At 49.3% G+C, this 16,940-nt stretch overlaps 1 protein-coding gene across 1 annotated transcript in view; it reads right to left on the bottom strand.

The window, feature by feature from the left end:
• The window catches only part of LOC129813341 (vesicle-associated membrane protein-associated protein A-like), a 27,656-nt gene extending 11,609 nt beyond the window's left edge, over positions 1-16,047 (bottom strand). Inside the window, exon 1 of the mRNA XM_055865707.1 lies at positions 15,892-16,047. Within this exon, the coding sequence (XP_055721682.1) occupies positions 15,892-15,949 (58 nt within the window). The 5' untranslated portion in view covers positions 15,950-16,047. The remainder of the gene's footprint in view (positions 1-15,891) is intronic.
• Positions 16,048-16,940: the final 893 nt, after the last annotated feature.

Here is a 16,940-nt window from a genome sequence, read left to right as displayed (position 1 = left end):
ACTCTGGGTTAACAAGACAGCTCACTGTATAATACGAGGTTGTAATTTATCACTTTTTTTTTCTGGATTTGTTACATCCATTTTTGGGCTTATAAATTAATCATATATATACACACCTATTGATTCTTGAAGAATAGGGTAAGTGTATCTATTTAGCCAAATTCAAACTTTGTATTCAAATAAACAAAAGATTTCTGCTATTTTTTTGTTTGTTGTTTCAAATCGGTTCATGTCGTTGTATCCATACCCGTTTTAATTCTAAACCAAATCAGATGTTTGATTATTTAACATGCACTATGCAGAAATCACACCGCCATTTCCTGGTTGCTAAAATTCAAATAAATTGGCCTAATGTCAGTTCATGTGACAAAACAAAGCAACTATAGCCTAGAGCAGTGTTTCACAAACTCAACCAGCTGTTTAATGCTAGGGCAAAGAAAACATAGAAATAGTGCACATAGAATAGATCTACTGCTTCTTAGACTTGCTTTCAATGAGAATGACAGATCTATAACTTGCATTTCTGTGTGAATTTTGCCAGGTCGCTCAAAAAAGGCACATATTGCAGATTTAAGTTATGGACAGTTGTGTAAGTTCCTTAATAGTAAGTTTCCTAATAGGACTGTATACGTAAAACGTTTCTAAAATTTAGATTTTGGTTAATAGGTACACGTCCACTTTAATGCCTCATTAGCTTAGTTCTGTTATACCCAATCACAAACCAAATATTAGCTATTTAATCCAACGTCTCTAAACAAAGTAAATGTAAACAAACACTATAAAGCCTGAAAACGTGGTTAAAATGATCCTATTGAGATCCTGGATCGTCAGCATGGCCGCCCAGAAAACGTCTGGCATTTACCTCAGCACTTTTGGGGCAGCAGGTAGCCTAGTGGTTAGAACATTGGGCCAGTAACCGAAAGGTTGCTGGATCGAATCCCCGAGCTGACAAGGTAAAAAAAATCTGTTGTTCTTCCCCTGAACAAGGAAGTTAACCCCACTGTTCCCCGACGTCCACGTCTTCAGCGCCCCGGGGAACAGTGGGGTTAAGGCAGCTCCCTGCACCTCTCTGATTCAGAGGGGTTGGGTTAAATGCGGAAGACACATTTCAGTTCAAGTACAACTGACTGGGTATCCCCCCCGCCTTTTCCAATTAGGTGTGGCAGCACCTCACCACTTTTGATTTAGTTTAATAAGAAATACTACAGATACTAGGCATCTTTCTTTTGGAGTTTTTCCAGAGTCAGTAGAAAGGCCCCTTTAGTGTCCTAAGTTTTCATAACTGTGACCTTAATTGCCTACCGTCTGTAAGCTGTTAGTGTCTTAACGATCGTTCCACAGGTGCATGTTCATTAATTGTTTATGGGTCATTGAACAAGCATGGGAAACAGTGTTTAAACCTTTACGATCTGTGAAGTTATTTGGATTTTTACAAATTATCTTTGAAAGACAGGGTCCTGAAAAAGGGATATTTCTTTTTTTGCCGAGTTTACACCGACACCTTTGTTTTCTCAAATTACAGTTAATTCAGCATTGAAAAAAAGGCGCAATTTTAAGTTTGTTCAGCCCGAGCGAGTCTGACCAGCAGTCAGAGACCACTATGACTCCAAATGTGTTTGAAGGAACATTTTCTGTCTTCCAATGTCTCTTAAGGGGAAAGTAATCAGATTAAGTTACTGAGTTTAGATAATCCAAACGTTACGTTGTCGATTACAATTTTGGACAAGTAACTAGTAACAGATTACATTTAGAAATTAAAGTAACCTACCCAACCCTGGTGATAAGACACTCTCCGACAAGCAAAAAGTCTTTACATAAACGTTGTTGAAGCCTACAGCAAAACATTAGCGATTTGACATGCTTTTACGGGATGAAAACAAGACCATTTTTTCACAGTCTGATCAACTGTAGGCTACTAATAGTAACAACCGTTGTATACAGTCTACTACACACTGTCCCTCTGGCCAAGGCAAACAAAGTGGTAACGCTGTGTATTTATTAGAGGTCGACCTCTAGTATTTATAGCCCATTTGTTGGTGTTGGGAGGGGGAAAATAACACTTTGTTATTGTTTCAACTGCGGATTGCCCCTTTAAAAAGGTGTAAATGGATGCAACACCTAGGATCAAGACTTGTCAGAGTCATTCGATACACCAACAGTACATAAACAGGCCATTGCACTACGTAACGCTTTCCGAGGCTATAAGCCAAATCCTAATTGATTAAACCAATTTAAGGTTCCCTTAGCTCAGGTAATATCATATGGAGAGGAGATCCCATGCTCTCCATATTGGAGATGGATGAACTATGATTGCGTTGGACACAGTCAACTGAATTATGAACTTTTGACACTAATTTGTCTTTTGATCAATCGGATCAGATCTTTTGCCGAATAATTGGGTTTCCTGTGTAAATGCAGCCTTTGTGACCTGATTTGTTGAATCAGGTTGACTGACTAGAGTAAAATCCACGGGGAGACATTAGCTACCATCATTAGGCCACTGCTGCTCTCTGTCCATCTTGTGACAGCTGGTCTGCTGTTTCCTATAAGGACATTAACAGCCAGCATGATCCAGCTTTAACCAACCAGCACGGTGCCAACACGGTCCAGCTTTAACCAGCCAGCATGGTGCCAACACGGTCCAGCTTTAACCAGCCAGCATGGTGCCAACACGGTCCAGCTTTAACCAGCCAGCACGGTGCCAACACGGTCCAGCTTTAACCAGCCAGCATGGTGCCAACACGGTCCAGCTTTAACCAGCCAGCACGGTGCCAACACGGTCCAGCTTTAACCAGCCAGCACGGTACCAACACGGTCCAGCTTTAACCAGCCAGCATGGTGCCAACACGGTCCAGCTTTAACCAGCCAGCATGGTGCCAACACGGTCCAGCTTTAACCAGCCAGCACGGTGCCAACACGGTCCAGCTTTAACCAGCCAGCACGGTGCCAACACGGTCCAGCTTTAACCAGCCAGCACGGTGCCAACACGGTCCAGCTTTAACCAGCCAGCACGGTGCCAACACGGTCCAGCTTTAACCAGCCAGCACGGTGCCAACACGGTCCAGCTTTAACCAGCCAGCACGGTGCCAACACGGTCCAGCTTTAACCAGCCAGCACGGTGCCAACACGGTCCAGCTTTAACCAGCCAGCACGGTGCCAACACGGTCCAGCTTTAACCAGCCAGCACGGTGCCAACACGGTCCAGCTTTAACCAGCCAGCAAGGTGCCAACACGGTCCAGCTTTAACCAGCCAGCACGGTGCCAACACGGTCCAGCTTTAACCAGCCAGCACGGTGCCAACACGGTCCAGCTTTAACCAGCCAGCACGGTGCCAACACGGTCCAGCTTTAACCAGCCAGCACGGTGCCAACACGGTCCAGCTTTAACCAGCCAGCACGGTGCCAACACGGTCCAGCTTTAACCAGCCAGCACGGTGCCAACACGGTCCAGCTTTAACCAGCCAGCATGGTGCCAACACGGTCCAGCTTTAACCAGCCAGCACGGTGCCAACACGGTCCAGCTTTAACCAGCCAGCACGGTGCCAACACGGTCCAGCTTTAACCAGCCAGCATGGTGCCAACACGGTCCAGCTTTAACCAGCCAGCACGGTGCCAACACGGTCCAGCTTTAACCAGCCAGCACGGTACCAACACGGTCCAGCTTTAACCAGCCAGCATGGTGCCAACACGGTCCAGCTTTAACCAGCCAGCATGGTGCCAACACGGTCCAGCTTTAACCAGCCAGCACGGTGCCAACACGGTCCAGCTTTAACCAGCCAGCACGGTGCCAACACGGTCCAGCTTTAACCAGCCAGCACGGTGCCAACACGGTCCAGCTTTAACCAGCCAGCACGGTGCCAACACGGTCCAGCTTTAACCAGCCAGCAAGGTGCCAACACGGTCCAGCTTTAACCAGCCAGCAAGGTGCCAACACGGTCCAGCTTTAACCAGCCAGCACGGTGCCAACACGGTCCAGCTTTAACCAGCCAGCACGGTGCCAACACGGTCCAGCTTTAACCAGCCAGCACGGTGCCAACACGGTCCAGCTTTAACCAGCCAGCACGGTGCCAACACGGTCCAGCTTTAACCAGCCAGCATGGTGCCAACACGGTCCAGCTTTAACCAGCCAGCATGGTGCCAACACGGTCCAGCTTTAACCAGCCAGTATCGTGCCAACACAGTCCTTGATGGGGTGATGTTCCATCATGTTGTCAACACAGCTGGATGCCAAGTCAAATTACACCAATCTCAGATGAATTTGTGATTAGTTAGCCCTGCAGAGCTGAATGGAGGTTGTTGTGTATCCATTTTCCCAGCTGATAGGTTCATTAGGGCATGTTTTGCCATGACCTGGCTTGACCATAACACTGTTTCAGATCAGATGATATACTGAAAGACAGGGTCTATGTCTGTCATTGCACCAAACAGCATTCTGACTCACTCAAGTAACCTACTATGGTTCTACGCTCGTTTTCCACCTCTAGTGCCACTACGCTCCTCACAGTCGTCACTGCTGTTCCATCCACACCTAGGGAGGAAATTATTCCATCAAAATCAGAAACAACAACATCAACAACAAGATCTGAGGAACATGGAACAGCATTTCAGTCATGCGTTTGGTTATACTCCCACGGAAAGCTTGGGTTTAGTTTGATACTGATGGGGCCTATATGACAACACAGGTAGACCCAATTCAACCTATGATCACATCCTCTTGCTTAGAGACAAGCTGAGGAATTGCAAATAGGATTCTGTTTTTTTTTTTGCTTCAGGATCAATGACCATTCATCAACCCTCTAACATTAATCAATAACCAACGTTTTTCTAGATTACTATGACCTACTCAATACACTGATCACCACAGCGAAGTGAGATTAGGCCTGGACGTGCTGGGTTAGCCCACCACGGGACCACGGGTACTGGGTTAGCCCACCACGGGACCACGGGCACTGGGTTAGCCCACCACGGGACCAATGGGTTAAGGACAGGAACGTCACAGAACCATTCGTTTTTAACAGCAGCATGGGTAGAGGGGACTAAACATCCTAAAAATGTTATTTTATTTTGCGTTTGAACTTCTTGCCCAGCAATCTGTTCCAGTCAGCGAGGGGCAGTTTCCCAGACACAGATTAAGCCTAGCTCAGGACTAATGGAGAATCTCTCATCGTTGTCGGTGATCAGGCCTACCACCGTTGTGTTGTCGGCAAACTTGATGGTGATGGAGCAATCGTGGGTGAACAGGGAGTACAGGAGGGGACTAAGTACACACCCCTGAGGGGGCCCCCGGTGCTCTCATGCATGCTTTAGTGTTGCTTGCCTCGAAGTGCGAGTAAAAGTCATTTAGCTCGCGGCTGAGATTCCCTTTTTAGTCCGTAGTAGTCTGCAAGCCCTGCCACATCCGACGAGCATCGGAGCCGGTGAAGCAGCTAATTAAACTCAATCCATATCTGACAGATGGAAATCTCCATTAGAAATTTAGAAAGAGGGGGAATCAAATAGCAACTACAATGGGTTGATACCAGGATGGGTAGATACCAGGACAGGTTGATACCAGGACCAGGACGGGTTGATACCAGGACGGGTTGATACCATGACCAGGACGGGTTGATACCATGACGGGTTGATACCAGGACGGGTTGATACCATGACCAGGACGGGTAGATACCAGGACGGGTAGATACCAGGACCAGGACGGGTTGATACCAGGACGGGTTGATACCAGGACGGGTAGATACCAGGACGGGTAGATACCAGGACGGGTAGATACCATGACCAGGACGGGTTGATACCAGGACGGGTTGATACCGGGACGGGTTGATACCAGGACGGGTTGATACCAGGACCGGGACGGGTTGATACCAGGACCGGGACGGGTTGATACCAGGACCGGGACGGGTTGATACCAGGACCGGGACGGGTTGATACCAGGACCGGGACGGGTTGATACCAGGACGGGACGGGTTGATACCAGGATGGGTTGATACCAGGACCGGGACGGGTTGATACTAGGACCGGGATTGTGCCTTTGTCTTCTGTACTACAAAATAAAGCTGATATGAAAAGCAATAGAACAGGAGAGAAATGCTGGTTAATGGCACGAGGAAGTCTATAATAACTGCCTCCTCATTTCTACGGATGGATTTTCACAAGGCTACGTTGAAGCAAGGTAAGACACGCCTCGTTGCAAACAAATATACTGCCTCAAGCTCCCATTGCAAAGTGGTGGGTGAACCACTGGTAAATAGTCGACGGCAGCCAGGCTATCGCCTACGCATGCAAATGGAAGGCACGCTTTTCAAGTTGAGATTGAGAAGAAAATAATTTTAAAATCGTGGCCATAAGTTAACAAGCGATTGCATTTAGAAGTGATATTTGTTGAACAATGACTGGGGCTTCTAAAAGCAGGCTTCACTCCAGTAGACGAGAGACTGAGGAGCTACTCTGTATGCTGTCGGAGACAGGTGGTATTCCTCTCCTCAAACTAGGCTCTGTATGCTGTCTGACAGGTGATAAACAAAATGCATGAGGACTAACGAAAATACACAACGCGGCAATTTAAATTCCACACAATTATTCAAATTAACCTATAAACCGATAAGCATGACCGGTCAAAATGTATTTCGGTGGCTAACCAATTAACATCCTAATCTCCTAGAGAACACAGTGTGTTATTGCACAGCCTTGAGCCTGTGTTCAAATTCAATTCAGAAAGAACGGTTGAGACAGTTGTCAACTCCTATATAGTTATTTTGTGACAGGATCTAGGCTGCACAGGGCCATCCTCCTAGCCAGGATCCAGGCGGCACAGGGCCATCCTCCTAGACAGGATCTAGGCTGCACGGGGCTATCCTCCTAGACAGGATCCAGGCTGCACAGGGCCATCCTCCTAGACAGGATCTAGGCTGCACAGGGCCATCCTCCTAGACAGGATCCAGGCTGCACAGGGCCATCCTCCTAGACAGGATCCAGGCTGCACAGGGCCATCCTCCTAGACAGGATCCAGGCTGCACAGGGCCATCCTCCTAGACAGGATCTAGGCTGCACGGGATCTAGGCTAGACAGGATCTAGGCTAGACAGGATCTAGGCTAGATCGCTAGACAGGATCTAGGCTGCACAGGGCCATCCTCCTAGACAGGATCTAGGCTGCACAGGGCCATCCTCCTAGACAGGATCTAGGCTGCACAGGGCCATCCTCCTAGACAGGATCTAGGCTGCACAGGGCCATCCTCCTAGACAGGATCCAGGCGGCACAGGGCCATCCTCCTAGACAGGATCTAGGCTGCACGGGGCTATCCTCCTAGACAGGATCCAGGCTGCACAGGGCCATCCTCCTAGACAGGATCTAGGCTGCACAGGGCCATCCTCCTAGACAGGATCCAGGCTGCACAGGGCCATCCTCCTAGACAGGATACAGGCTGCACAGGGCCATCCTCCTAGACAGGATCTAGGCTGCACGGGATCTAGGCTAGACAGGATCTAGGCTAGACAGGATCTAGGCTAGATCGCTAGACAGGATCTAGGCTGCACAGGGCCATCCTCCTAGACAGGATCTAGGCTGCACAGGGCCATCCTCCTAGACAGGATCTAGGCTGCACAGGGCCATCCTCCTAGACAGGATCTAGGCTGCACGGGATCTAGGCTAGACAGGATCTAGGCTAGACAGGATCTAGGCTAGATCGCTAGACAGGATCTAGGTTGCACAGGGCCATCCTCCTAGACAGGATCTAGGCTGCACAGGGCCATCCTCCTAGACAGGATCCAGGCGGCACAGGGCCATCCTCCTAGACAGGATCTAGGCTGCACGGGGCTATCCTCCTAGACAGGATCCAGGCTGCACAGGGCCATCCTCCTAGACAGGATCTAGGCTGCACAGGGCCATCCTCCTAGACAGGATCCAGGCTGCACAGGGCCATCCTCCTAGACAGGATCCAGGCTGCACAGGGCCATCCTCCTAGACAGGATCCAGGCTGCACAGGGCCATCCTCCTAGACAGGATCTAGGCTGCACGGGATCTAGGCTAGACAGGATCTAGGCTAGACAGGATCTAGGCTAGATCGCTAGACAGGATCTAGGCTGCACAGGGCCATCCTCCTAGACAGGATCTAGGCTGCACAGGGCCATCCTCCTAGACAGGATCTAGGCTGCACAGGGCCATCCTCCTAGACAGGATCTAGGCTGCACAGGGCCATCCTCCTAGACAGGATCCAGGCGGCACAGGGCCATCCTCCTAGACAGGATCTAGGCTGCACGGGGCTATCCTCCTAGACAGGATCCAGGCTGCACAGGGCCATCCTCCTAGACAGGATCTAGGCTGCACAGGGCCATCCTCCTAGACAGGATCCAGGCTGCACAGGGCCATCCTCCTAGACAGGATACAGGCTGCACAGGGCCATCCTCCTAGACAGGATCTAGGCTGCACGGGATCTAGGCTAGACAGGATCTAGGCTAGACAGGATCTAGGCTAGATCGCTAGACAGGATCTAGGCTGCACAGGGCCATCCTCCTAGACAGGATCTAGGCTGCACAGGGCCATCCTCCTAGACAGGATCTAGGCTGCACAGGGCCATCCTCCTAGACAGGATCTAGGCTGCACGGGATCTAGGCTAGACAGGATCTAGGCTAGACAGGATCTAGGCTAGATCGCTAGACAGGATCTAGGTTGCACAGGGCCATCCTCCTAGACAGGATCTAGGCTGCACAGGGCCATCCTCCTAGACAGGATCTAGGCTGTACAGGGCCATCCTCCTAGACAGGATCTAGGCTGTACAGGGCCATCCTCCTAGACAGGATCTAGGCTGTACAGGTCCATCCTCCTAGACAGGATCTAGGCTGTACAGGTCCGTCCTCCTAGACAGGATCTAGGCTGTACAGGTCCATCCTCCTAGAGAGAATGTACTGAGCTACTAACCTTTTCAGGGTCACATACTCGTCACGAGAGTTTAAAAAATGAAGTCATTATAATCCTAGTTTGCGTCAACACACAAGTGGTATGGTATTGGAGCCAGCAGTCTTGCTACTTACACCCTAACTACCTAAACACAATTACATTTACATTATGTTTGTCATTTGGTGTTGAGGTTAAAGAGAAGATGCATGTTTTCTCCTGACATGGCCCATTTACCTTCTCATTGAGCCTGGGAAGGGAGAGAGCTGGCCAATTACCTGACATGCAATTTATTTTCCTAAAATTGTTGCATGCTCTCCTACCGTTGTCCTTGAGTCTTCCAGAAAGCAGTTAGTGAGCCTCGGGTTTAATTTGTTGAAGGGGGTAAATAAAACATCTTGTGACTGATGGTCAGAAGTTGGGCTGACTGATCAGAAGACGTATCAGAGGGCATGGACCAGAGCTAGCCGTGTCCCCCGGTAGCTCTGGTCCTGGGTGTTACTGATGACCTGGACCAGAGCTAGCCGTGCCCCTACTGATGACCTGCCCCCTAGTCCAGGTCATCAGTAACACCCAGGACCAGAGCTACCAGGGGGCACGGCTAGCTCTGATCCAGGTCATCAGTAACACCCAGGACCAGAGCTACCAGGGGGCACGGCTAGCTCTGGTCCAGGTCATCAGTAACACCCAGGACCAGAGCTACCAGGGGGCACGGCTAGCTCTGGTCCAGGTCATTAGTAACACCCAGGCCCAGCGTTAAGTGAAGTTTATGGAAAAAGTGGACTCTTGCCTTTAAGCTGATCCATTTGTGGATTCATGCTGGGTGGAAGAAAATTTAAAAAAAGAGTTGGGTAATGTGGAATCGGCGAGGGTAACCATAAGTGGTCTAGTGATAATTGTTTGTTTCTGTTGGTCAGAGGGAGAAGGGCGCTCGGAGTAAAACAAACAGGGGGCAAGAAAAGTGAGTTGTTTCGCTCTCAAGAAAAGAGCACCAATGAAAGGAGTGATATAAAAGTTGACCAGCTGAGGGGGGAAAGATTCCCGGTGTATGTGATGCTTGTCGTTTGATGCGACGCAGACAGGGTGACGAGAGTGGGGAAACAGAAGAGTCATTGTCTGCACTTTTGAGCTTTGACGTCGAGTCCTTGCCCGACAATATGAAGTTAGGATATATAAGTTATCCTGTACGAGCGTATGTGCCGAATACATTAAGATGTTACAGGTGTCGAGCTTATGGGCATGTGTGTGTGTGTATAAGGGAGGGTCCAAGGTGTTCCTATGTGGCAGCAGTGTGTAGAAGGGAGGGTCCAAGGTGTTCCTATGTGGCAGCAGTGTGTAGAAGGGATGGTCCAAGGTGTTCCTATGTGGCAGCAGTGTGTAGAAGGGAGGGTCCAAGGTGTTCCTATGTGGCAGCAGTGTGTAGAAGGGAGGGTCCAAGGTGTTCCTATGTGGCAGCAGTGTGTATAAGGGAGGGTCCAAGGTGTTCCTATGTGGCAGCAGTGTGTAGAAGGGAGGGTCCAAGGTGTTCCTATGTGGCAGCAGTGTGTAGAAGGGAGGGTACAAGGTGTTCCTATGTAGCAGCAGTGTGTAGGAAGGAGGGTCCAAGGTGTTCCTATGTAGCAGCAGTGTGTAGGAGGGAGGGTCCAAGGTGTTCCTATGTGGCAGCAGTGTGTAGTAAGGAGGGTCCAAGGTGTTCCTATGTGGCAGCAGTGTGTAGTAAGGAGGGTCCAAGGTGTTCCTATGTGGCAGCAGTGTGTAGGAGGGAGGGTCCAAGGTGTTCCTATGTAGCAGCAGTGTGTAGGAGGGAGGGTCCAAGGTGTTCCTATGTAGCAGCAGTGTGTAGGAGGGAGGGTCCAAGGTGTTCCTATGTGGCAGCAGTGTGTAGGAGGGAGGGTCCAAGGTGTTCCTATGTAGCAGCAGTGTGTAGGAGGGAGGGTCCAAGGTGTTCCTATGTGGCAGCAGTGTGTAGTAAGGAGGGTCCAAGGTGTTCCTATGTGGCAGCAGTGTGTAGTAAGGAGGGTCCAAGGTGTTCCTATGTGGCAGCAGTGTGTAGGAGGGAGGGTCCAAGGTGTTCCTATGTAGCAGCAGTGTGTAGGAGGGAGGGTCCAAGGTGTTCCTATGTAGCAGCAGTGTGTAGGAGGGAGGGTCCAAGGTGTTCCTATGTGGCAGCAGTGTGTAGGAGGGAGGGTTCAAGGTGTTCCTATGTAGCAGCAGTGTGTAGGAGGGAGGGTCCAAGGTGTTCCTATGTGGCAGCAGTGTGTAGAAGGGATGGTCCAAGGTGTTCCTATGTGGCAGCAGTGTGTAGAAGGGAGGGTCCAAGGTGTTCCTATGTGGCAGCAGTGTGTAGAAGGGAGGGTCCAAGGTGTTCCTATGTGGCAGCAGTGTGTATAAGGGAGGGTCCAAGGTGTTCCTATGTGGCAGCAGTGTGTAGAAGGGAGGGTCCAAGGTGTTCCTATGTGGCAGCAGTGTGTAGAAGGGAGGGTACAAGGTGTTCCTATGTAGCAGCAGTGTGTAGGAAGGAGGGTCCAAGGTGTTCCTATGTAGCAGCAGTGTGTAGGAGGGAGGGTCCAAGGTGTTCCTATGTGGCAGCAGTGTGTAGTAAGGAGGGTCCAAGGTGTTCCTATGTGGCAGCAGTGTGTAGTAAGGAGGGTCCAAGGTGTTCCTATGTGGCAGCAGTGTGTAGGAGGGAGGGTCCAAGGTGTTCCTATGTAGCAGCAGTGTGTAGGAGGGAGGGTCCAAGGTGTTCCTATGTAGCAGCAGTGTGTAGGAGGGAGGGTCCAAGGTGTTCCTATGTGGCAGCAGTGTGTAGGAGGGAGGGTCCAAGGTGTTCCTATGTAGCAGCAGTGTGTAGGAGGGAGGGTCCAAGGTGTTCCTATGTGGCAGCAGTGTGTAGTAAGGAGGGTCCAAGGTGTTCCTATGTGGCAGCAGTGTGTAGTAAGGAGGGTCCAAGGTGTTCCTATGTGGCAGCAGTGTGTAGGAGGGAGGGTCCAAGGTGTTCCTATGTAGCAGCAGTGTGTAGGAGGGAGGGTCCAAGGTGTTCCTATGTAGCAGCAGTGTGTAGGAGGGAGGGTCCAAGGTGTTCCTATGTGGCAGCAGTGTGTAGGAGGGAGGGTCCAAGGTGTTCCTATGTAGCAGCAGTGTGTAGGAGGGAGGGTCCAAGGTGTTCCTATGTGGCAGCAGTGTGTAGAAGGGATGGTCCAAGGTGTTCCTATGTGGCAGCAGTGTGTAGAAGGGAGGGTCCAAGGTGTTCCTATGTGGCAGCAGTGTGTAGAAGGGAGGGTCCAAGGTGTTCCTATGTGGCAGCAGTGTGTATAAGGGAGGGTCCAAGGTGTTCCTATGTGGCAGCAGTGTGTAGAAGGGAGGGTCCAAGGTGTTCCTATGTGGCAGCAGTGTGTAGAAGGGAGGGTACAAGGTGTTCCTATGTAGCAGCAGTGTGTAGGAAGGAGGGTCCAAGGTGTTCCTATGTAGCAGCAGTGTGTAGGAGGGAGGGTCCAAGGTGTTCCTATGTGGCAGCAGTGTGTAGTAAGGAGGGTCCAAGGTGTTCCTATGTGGCAGCAGTGTGTAGTAAGGAGGGTCCAAGGTGTTCCTATGTAGCAGCAGTGTGTAGGAGGGAGGGTCCAAGGTGTTCCTATGTAGCAGCAGTGTGTAGGAGGGAGGGTCCAAGGTGTTCCTATGTGGCAGCAGTGTGTAGGAGGGAGGGTCCAAGGTGTTCCTATGTAGCAGCAGTGTGTAGGAGGGAGGGTCCAAGGTGTTCCTATGTGGCAGCAGTGTGTAGTAAGGAGGGTTCAAGGTGTTCCTATGTGGCAGCAGTGTGTAGTAAGGAGGGTGCAAGGTGTTCCTATGTGGCAGCAGTGTGTAGGAGGGAGGGTCCAAGGTGTTCCTATGTAGCAGCAGTGTGTAGGAGGGAGGGTCCAAGGTGTTCCTATGTAGCAGCAGTGTGTAGGAGGGAGGGTCCAAGGTGTTCCTATGTGGCAGCAGTGTGTAGGAGGGAGGGTCCAAGGTGTTCCTATGTAGCAGCAGTGTGTAGGAGGGAGGGTCCAAGGTGTTCCTATGTGGCAGCAGTGTGTAGTAAGGAGGGTCCAAGGTGTTCCTATGTGGCAGCAGTGTGTAGTAAGGAGGGTCCAAGGTGTTCCTATGTGGCAGCAGTGTGTAGGAGGGAGGGTCCAAGGTGTTCCTATGTAGCAGCAGTGTGTAGGAGGGAGGGTCCAAGGTGTTCCTATGTAGCAGCAGTGTGTAGGAGGGAGGGTCCAAGGTGTTCCTATGTGGCAGCAGTGTGTAGGAGGGAGGGTCCAAGGTGTTCCTATGTGGCAGCAGTGTGTAGGAGGGAGGGTCCAAGGTGTTCCTATGTAGCAGCAGTGTGTAGGAGGGAGGGTCCAAGGTGTTCCTATGTGGCAGCAGTGTGTAGTAAGGAGGGTCCAAGGTGTTCCTATGTGGCAGCAGTGTGTAGTAAGGAGGGTCCAAGGTGTTCCTATGTGGCAGCAGTGTGTAGGAGGGAGGGTCCAAGGTGTTCCTATGTAGCAGCAGTGTGTAGGAGGGAGGGTCTAAGGTGTTCCTATGTAGCAGCAGTGTGTAGGAGGGAGGGTCCAAGGTGTTCCTATGTGGCAGCAGTGTGTAGGAGGGAGGGTCCAAGGTGTTCCTATGTAGCAGCAGTGTGTAGGAGGGAGGGTCCAAGGTGTTCCTATGTGGCAGCAGTGTGTAGTAAGGAGGGTCCAAGGTGTTCCTATGTGGCAGCAGTGTGTAGTAAGGAGGGTCCAAGGTGTTCCTATGTGGCAGCAGTGTGTAGGAGGGAGGGTCCAAGGTGTTCCTATGTAGCAGCAGTGTGTAGGAGGGAGGGTCCAAGGTGTTCCTATGTAGCAGCAGTGTGTAGGAGGGAGGGTTCAAGGTGTTCCTATGTGGCAGCAGTGTGTAGTAAGGAGGGTCCAAGGTGTTCCTATGTGGCAGCAGTGTGTAGGAAGGAGGGTTCAAGGTGTCAGAAGTGTGCAGAAGGGCATGAGACAAAGGAATGTGTAGTATTGGGGCAAGTAGTAGAATGTGTTAATTGTAGGGGTGCCTATGGGGCTGGGGATCAGAAATGTCCCCTGTGAGAGAGAGGCAGGTTGAGGTTTCCAGGGTTAGAGTAATGCAGAAGTTGTCATATGCTGAGGCAGTGAAGAAAGTACAGGAAGATGGGTCAAAGGGGAGGAGTGGTGAGAGTAGTAGAGATATACCAGTACAGAGGGATAGTACCAAAAGTTATACGTTTTGGTAAGATTGGATTGTTAGCATTTATAGCAATGGTTTTCCACTGTACTGCAGAGATGGAACGGAAGTCACAGAAAATAGAGGTGGTGGTGGTGGCATCTGCAGAGAGGTATTTAGGTGTGCTAGACTTGACGTCACATGCTGACCAGACCGGAAACGTCGCGTGCGCGAGCGTCGCAAAATAAATGTAGAAATCCATGTTATTCAATTATTGCGCCAACGACGCCAAGGGCTAAAATAGAAGTCGTTCCTATTTCTGACGCAGATCGCGCTGAAAGTCATCTCCTCATTGGTTTATAGAAGCAGGTACCCCCGTGCCATCTCCTCATTGGTTATACCCACGTGGGTGATTGAAAGACGAACTTTGTTGCCGGTTGTCGTGGTAATACAATGAAAGTTTAGATGGATCACCATATAAGTTCAACAATGAAAAAGCCTGGAAGGAGGAGAGATGACTAGAAACGATTCGGTTGGCCGTTTTTTGTGTGGAGTAATTGTCGGAGAAGAGGTCCTTGTGCATTTCAGGTAAAATAACAACTCAATGTTTATATCCCAGGACAAATTAGCTAGCAACAGCAAGCTAGCTAAATAGGACAAATTAACGTTAGCTAGCAAGTGCAAGCTAGCTAGCTAAATTGCCATACATGTTTAATGCTTTTCGACCTGTCCCCAAATTAATGTCATTGGTTCAGCGTTTGTTTTGATATTTTAACCTGCGTGTCGTGATCGCGTTTGGTGGTGGGGGGGGGGGCAAAATACATTTATGCACGATAGCGCAGGCGCGCAGCTGGTTTGGGTTCGGTGTCAGAAGGGTTACAGGATGATGGCATGAGGTAGGAAGAAAATACATTTAATTAGTGGAGTAGTGTGGTGTTAATTTTATATCACTTTTTAAATTGGTGAGAGTAGTGTTAGATGGTAGGGTATATATTTTGTAAATTTTTGTTTTTCAAGCAAAGTATAAGGGAGTTAGTTTGTACCTCAGTCTAGTAGGTGGCGGTAATGCAACAAATTGGATGCCAACCGCCCGTTAAACCTCAGAAGAACCATGTAACGTTAGGTGGAGAACCTCGCCCTCTGAACGAACCGGTGCGATAGCACAGAAAGCACCGATTGAGCAGCTGAGTGCATAAAATACATTTATTTTCGGTTTGTTTGTAAATGTTTATTCCGACTTGTTTTTTTAATAAGTGCAATAAACGACAAGATAGTTAGAACGGCTAACGTTAACATTTGCTACCTAACTACGTTCAAACGTTGCAACCATTCACCAACCAAATGACTGATTTAAAATACGTTAGTTACATACCTAACTAGCTAGTATAACCACCAATGACTACTTCACAAGCAGGACACCTTTAGCTAGTTGGTTAACTGCATGTCCTCCTTGTATGTTAGTATATTGGTTAGCAAGTTTTAAACTTCTGCGCTAGTAAACGTTAACCTATCCGCCCCAGGTATTCCTTATCTGGACAGTCTTGTCATAAGAAACGGGAAAGATGGCATGCAGTCAGAGGCAAAACGATTCGCCAGTTTATGTCAAGAAGCCAAAACCCCACGCTGGTTGACCACGTCACTTACAGTACGGTGATTCACACAGCGGCCTGTCTCCTTTCCCGAACAAAATGGCGCTGGTGGCCAGCCCAACGCGTTAGCTACGAAACGAACCGAAGGGGAATGTGAAATCATCCGACAATTACAGGCTTGTCTCGGAGATTTCAAACACAAAAAATACATTAAAAAATGTAAAGGTAAAATGCACTTACCTTTAAATCTGAGGTCACAGGGGGGGTCGAGAACAAGGATCTGCTCCAACTTTGACATATTTATCTATAGCGTTGTCAGAGACACACTGACAAGAGGTAATCCTGCTAGCTGGAGCTGAAGAGTCGCTGACTGGTCTCTGGTCTAACAACCTGAACGAGCACACGGGAGCAAATATTTGAACGCGCGATTCTAGTGCGCGTTCACGTGGTGGGTCTTCACTAATTTTAATAAGAAACTAATTTTGTTTGGAGCTGATTTGATTAAGTTAGTTAGTTAATCAAATACGCAATAGTCATGTAGGCTACTTTTTTTTTTTTGCCACAGATCCTTCCTGGAAAAATATGTAGTTTACAGATAGGTCTAAATGTCATATTGGTTCAAATGTGATGATAGAGCTATTTCAACAAACTTGATTTATGGGGTATTTTGATAGGCATGGTTCCAAGTACTGTATTGATATTGTTTAAGTGGTACTTCTCTGGATATATGTGTGTGTTGAGAGCAATGACATATATATATAGGAAGGGGTTGAAAAATAACCTGTGTATGTGTAAGAAGGGTGTGTGTGTGCGTGCCTGTTCTGTCTCGCTCTGTATTACTGTGTGTAACCTTTATTTAACTAGGCAAGTCAGTTTAGAACAAATTCTTATTTACAATGATTGCCAAACCCTAACCCGGACGACGCTGGGCCAATTGTGCGCTGCCCTATGGTACTCCCAAACACGGCCGGTTGTGACACAGCTTGGAATCGAACCAGGGTGTCTGTAGTGACGCCTCTAGCACTGTGACGAAGTGCCTTAGACCACTGCGCCTTCTCGGGAGCACAAAATAAACTCCTAACCTTGTTTGTTTTACAACTTTAAACCCAGAACGCTCTCTACTCTGCCTTGCTCTCTTCGGACCTTTTGAGAGCCTCGTCTAGGGTTAAGTCCATCTTCGTGACAGAGCGACTTCCCTGTCAAGAACACGTGTAAACTGTTGAGAGGGAGGGTAGTCTGGAGTAGAGCACGGCTGAACACCCGAGCCCGCTCCACTCTCCTTCTCTTTC

Source organism: Salvelinus fontinalis, chromosome 16 (assembly GCF_029448725.1).
Source record: "Salvelinus fontinalis isolate EN_2023a chromosome 16, ASM2944872v1, whole genome shotgun sequence".
NCBI classification, from domain to species: domain Eukaryota; kingdom Metazoa; phylum Chordata; class Actinopteri; order Salmoniformes; family Salmonidae; genus Salvelinus; species Salvelinus fontinalis.
This window is presented reverse-complemented; position numbering and strand designations above follow the sequence as displayed.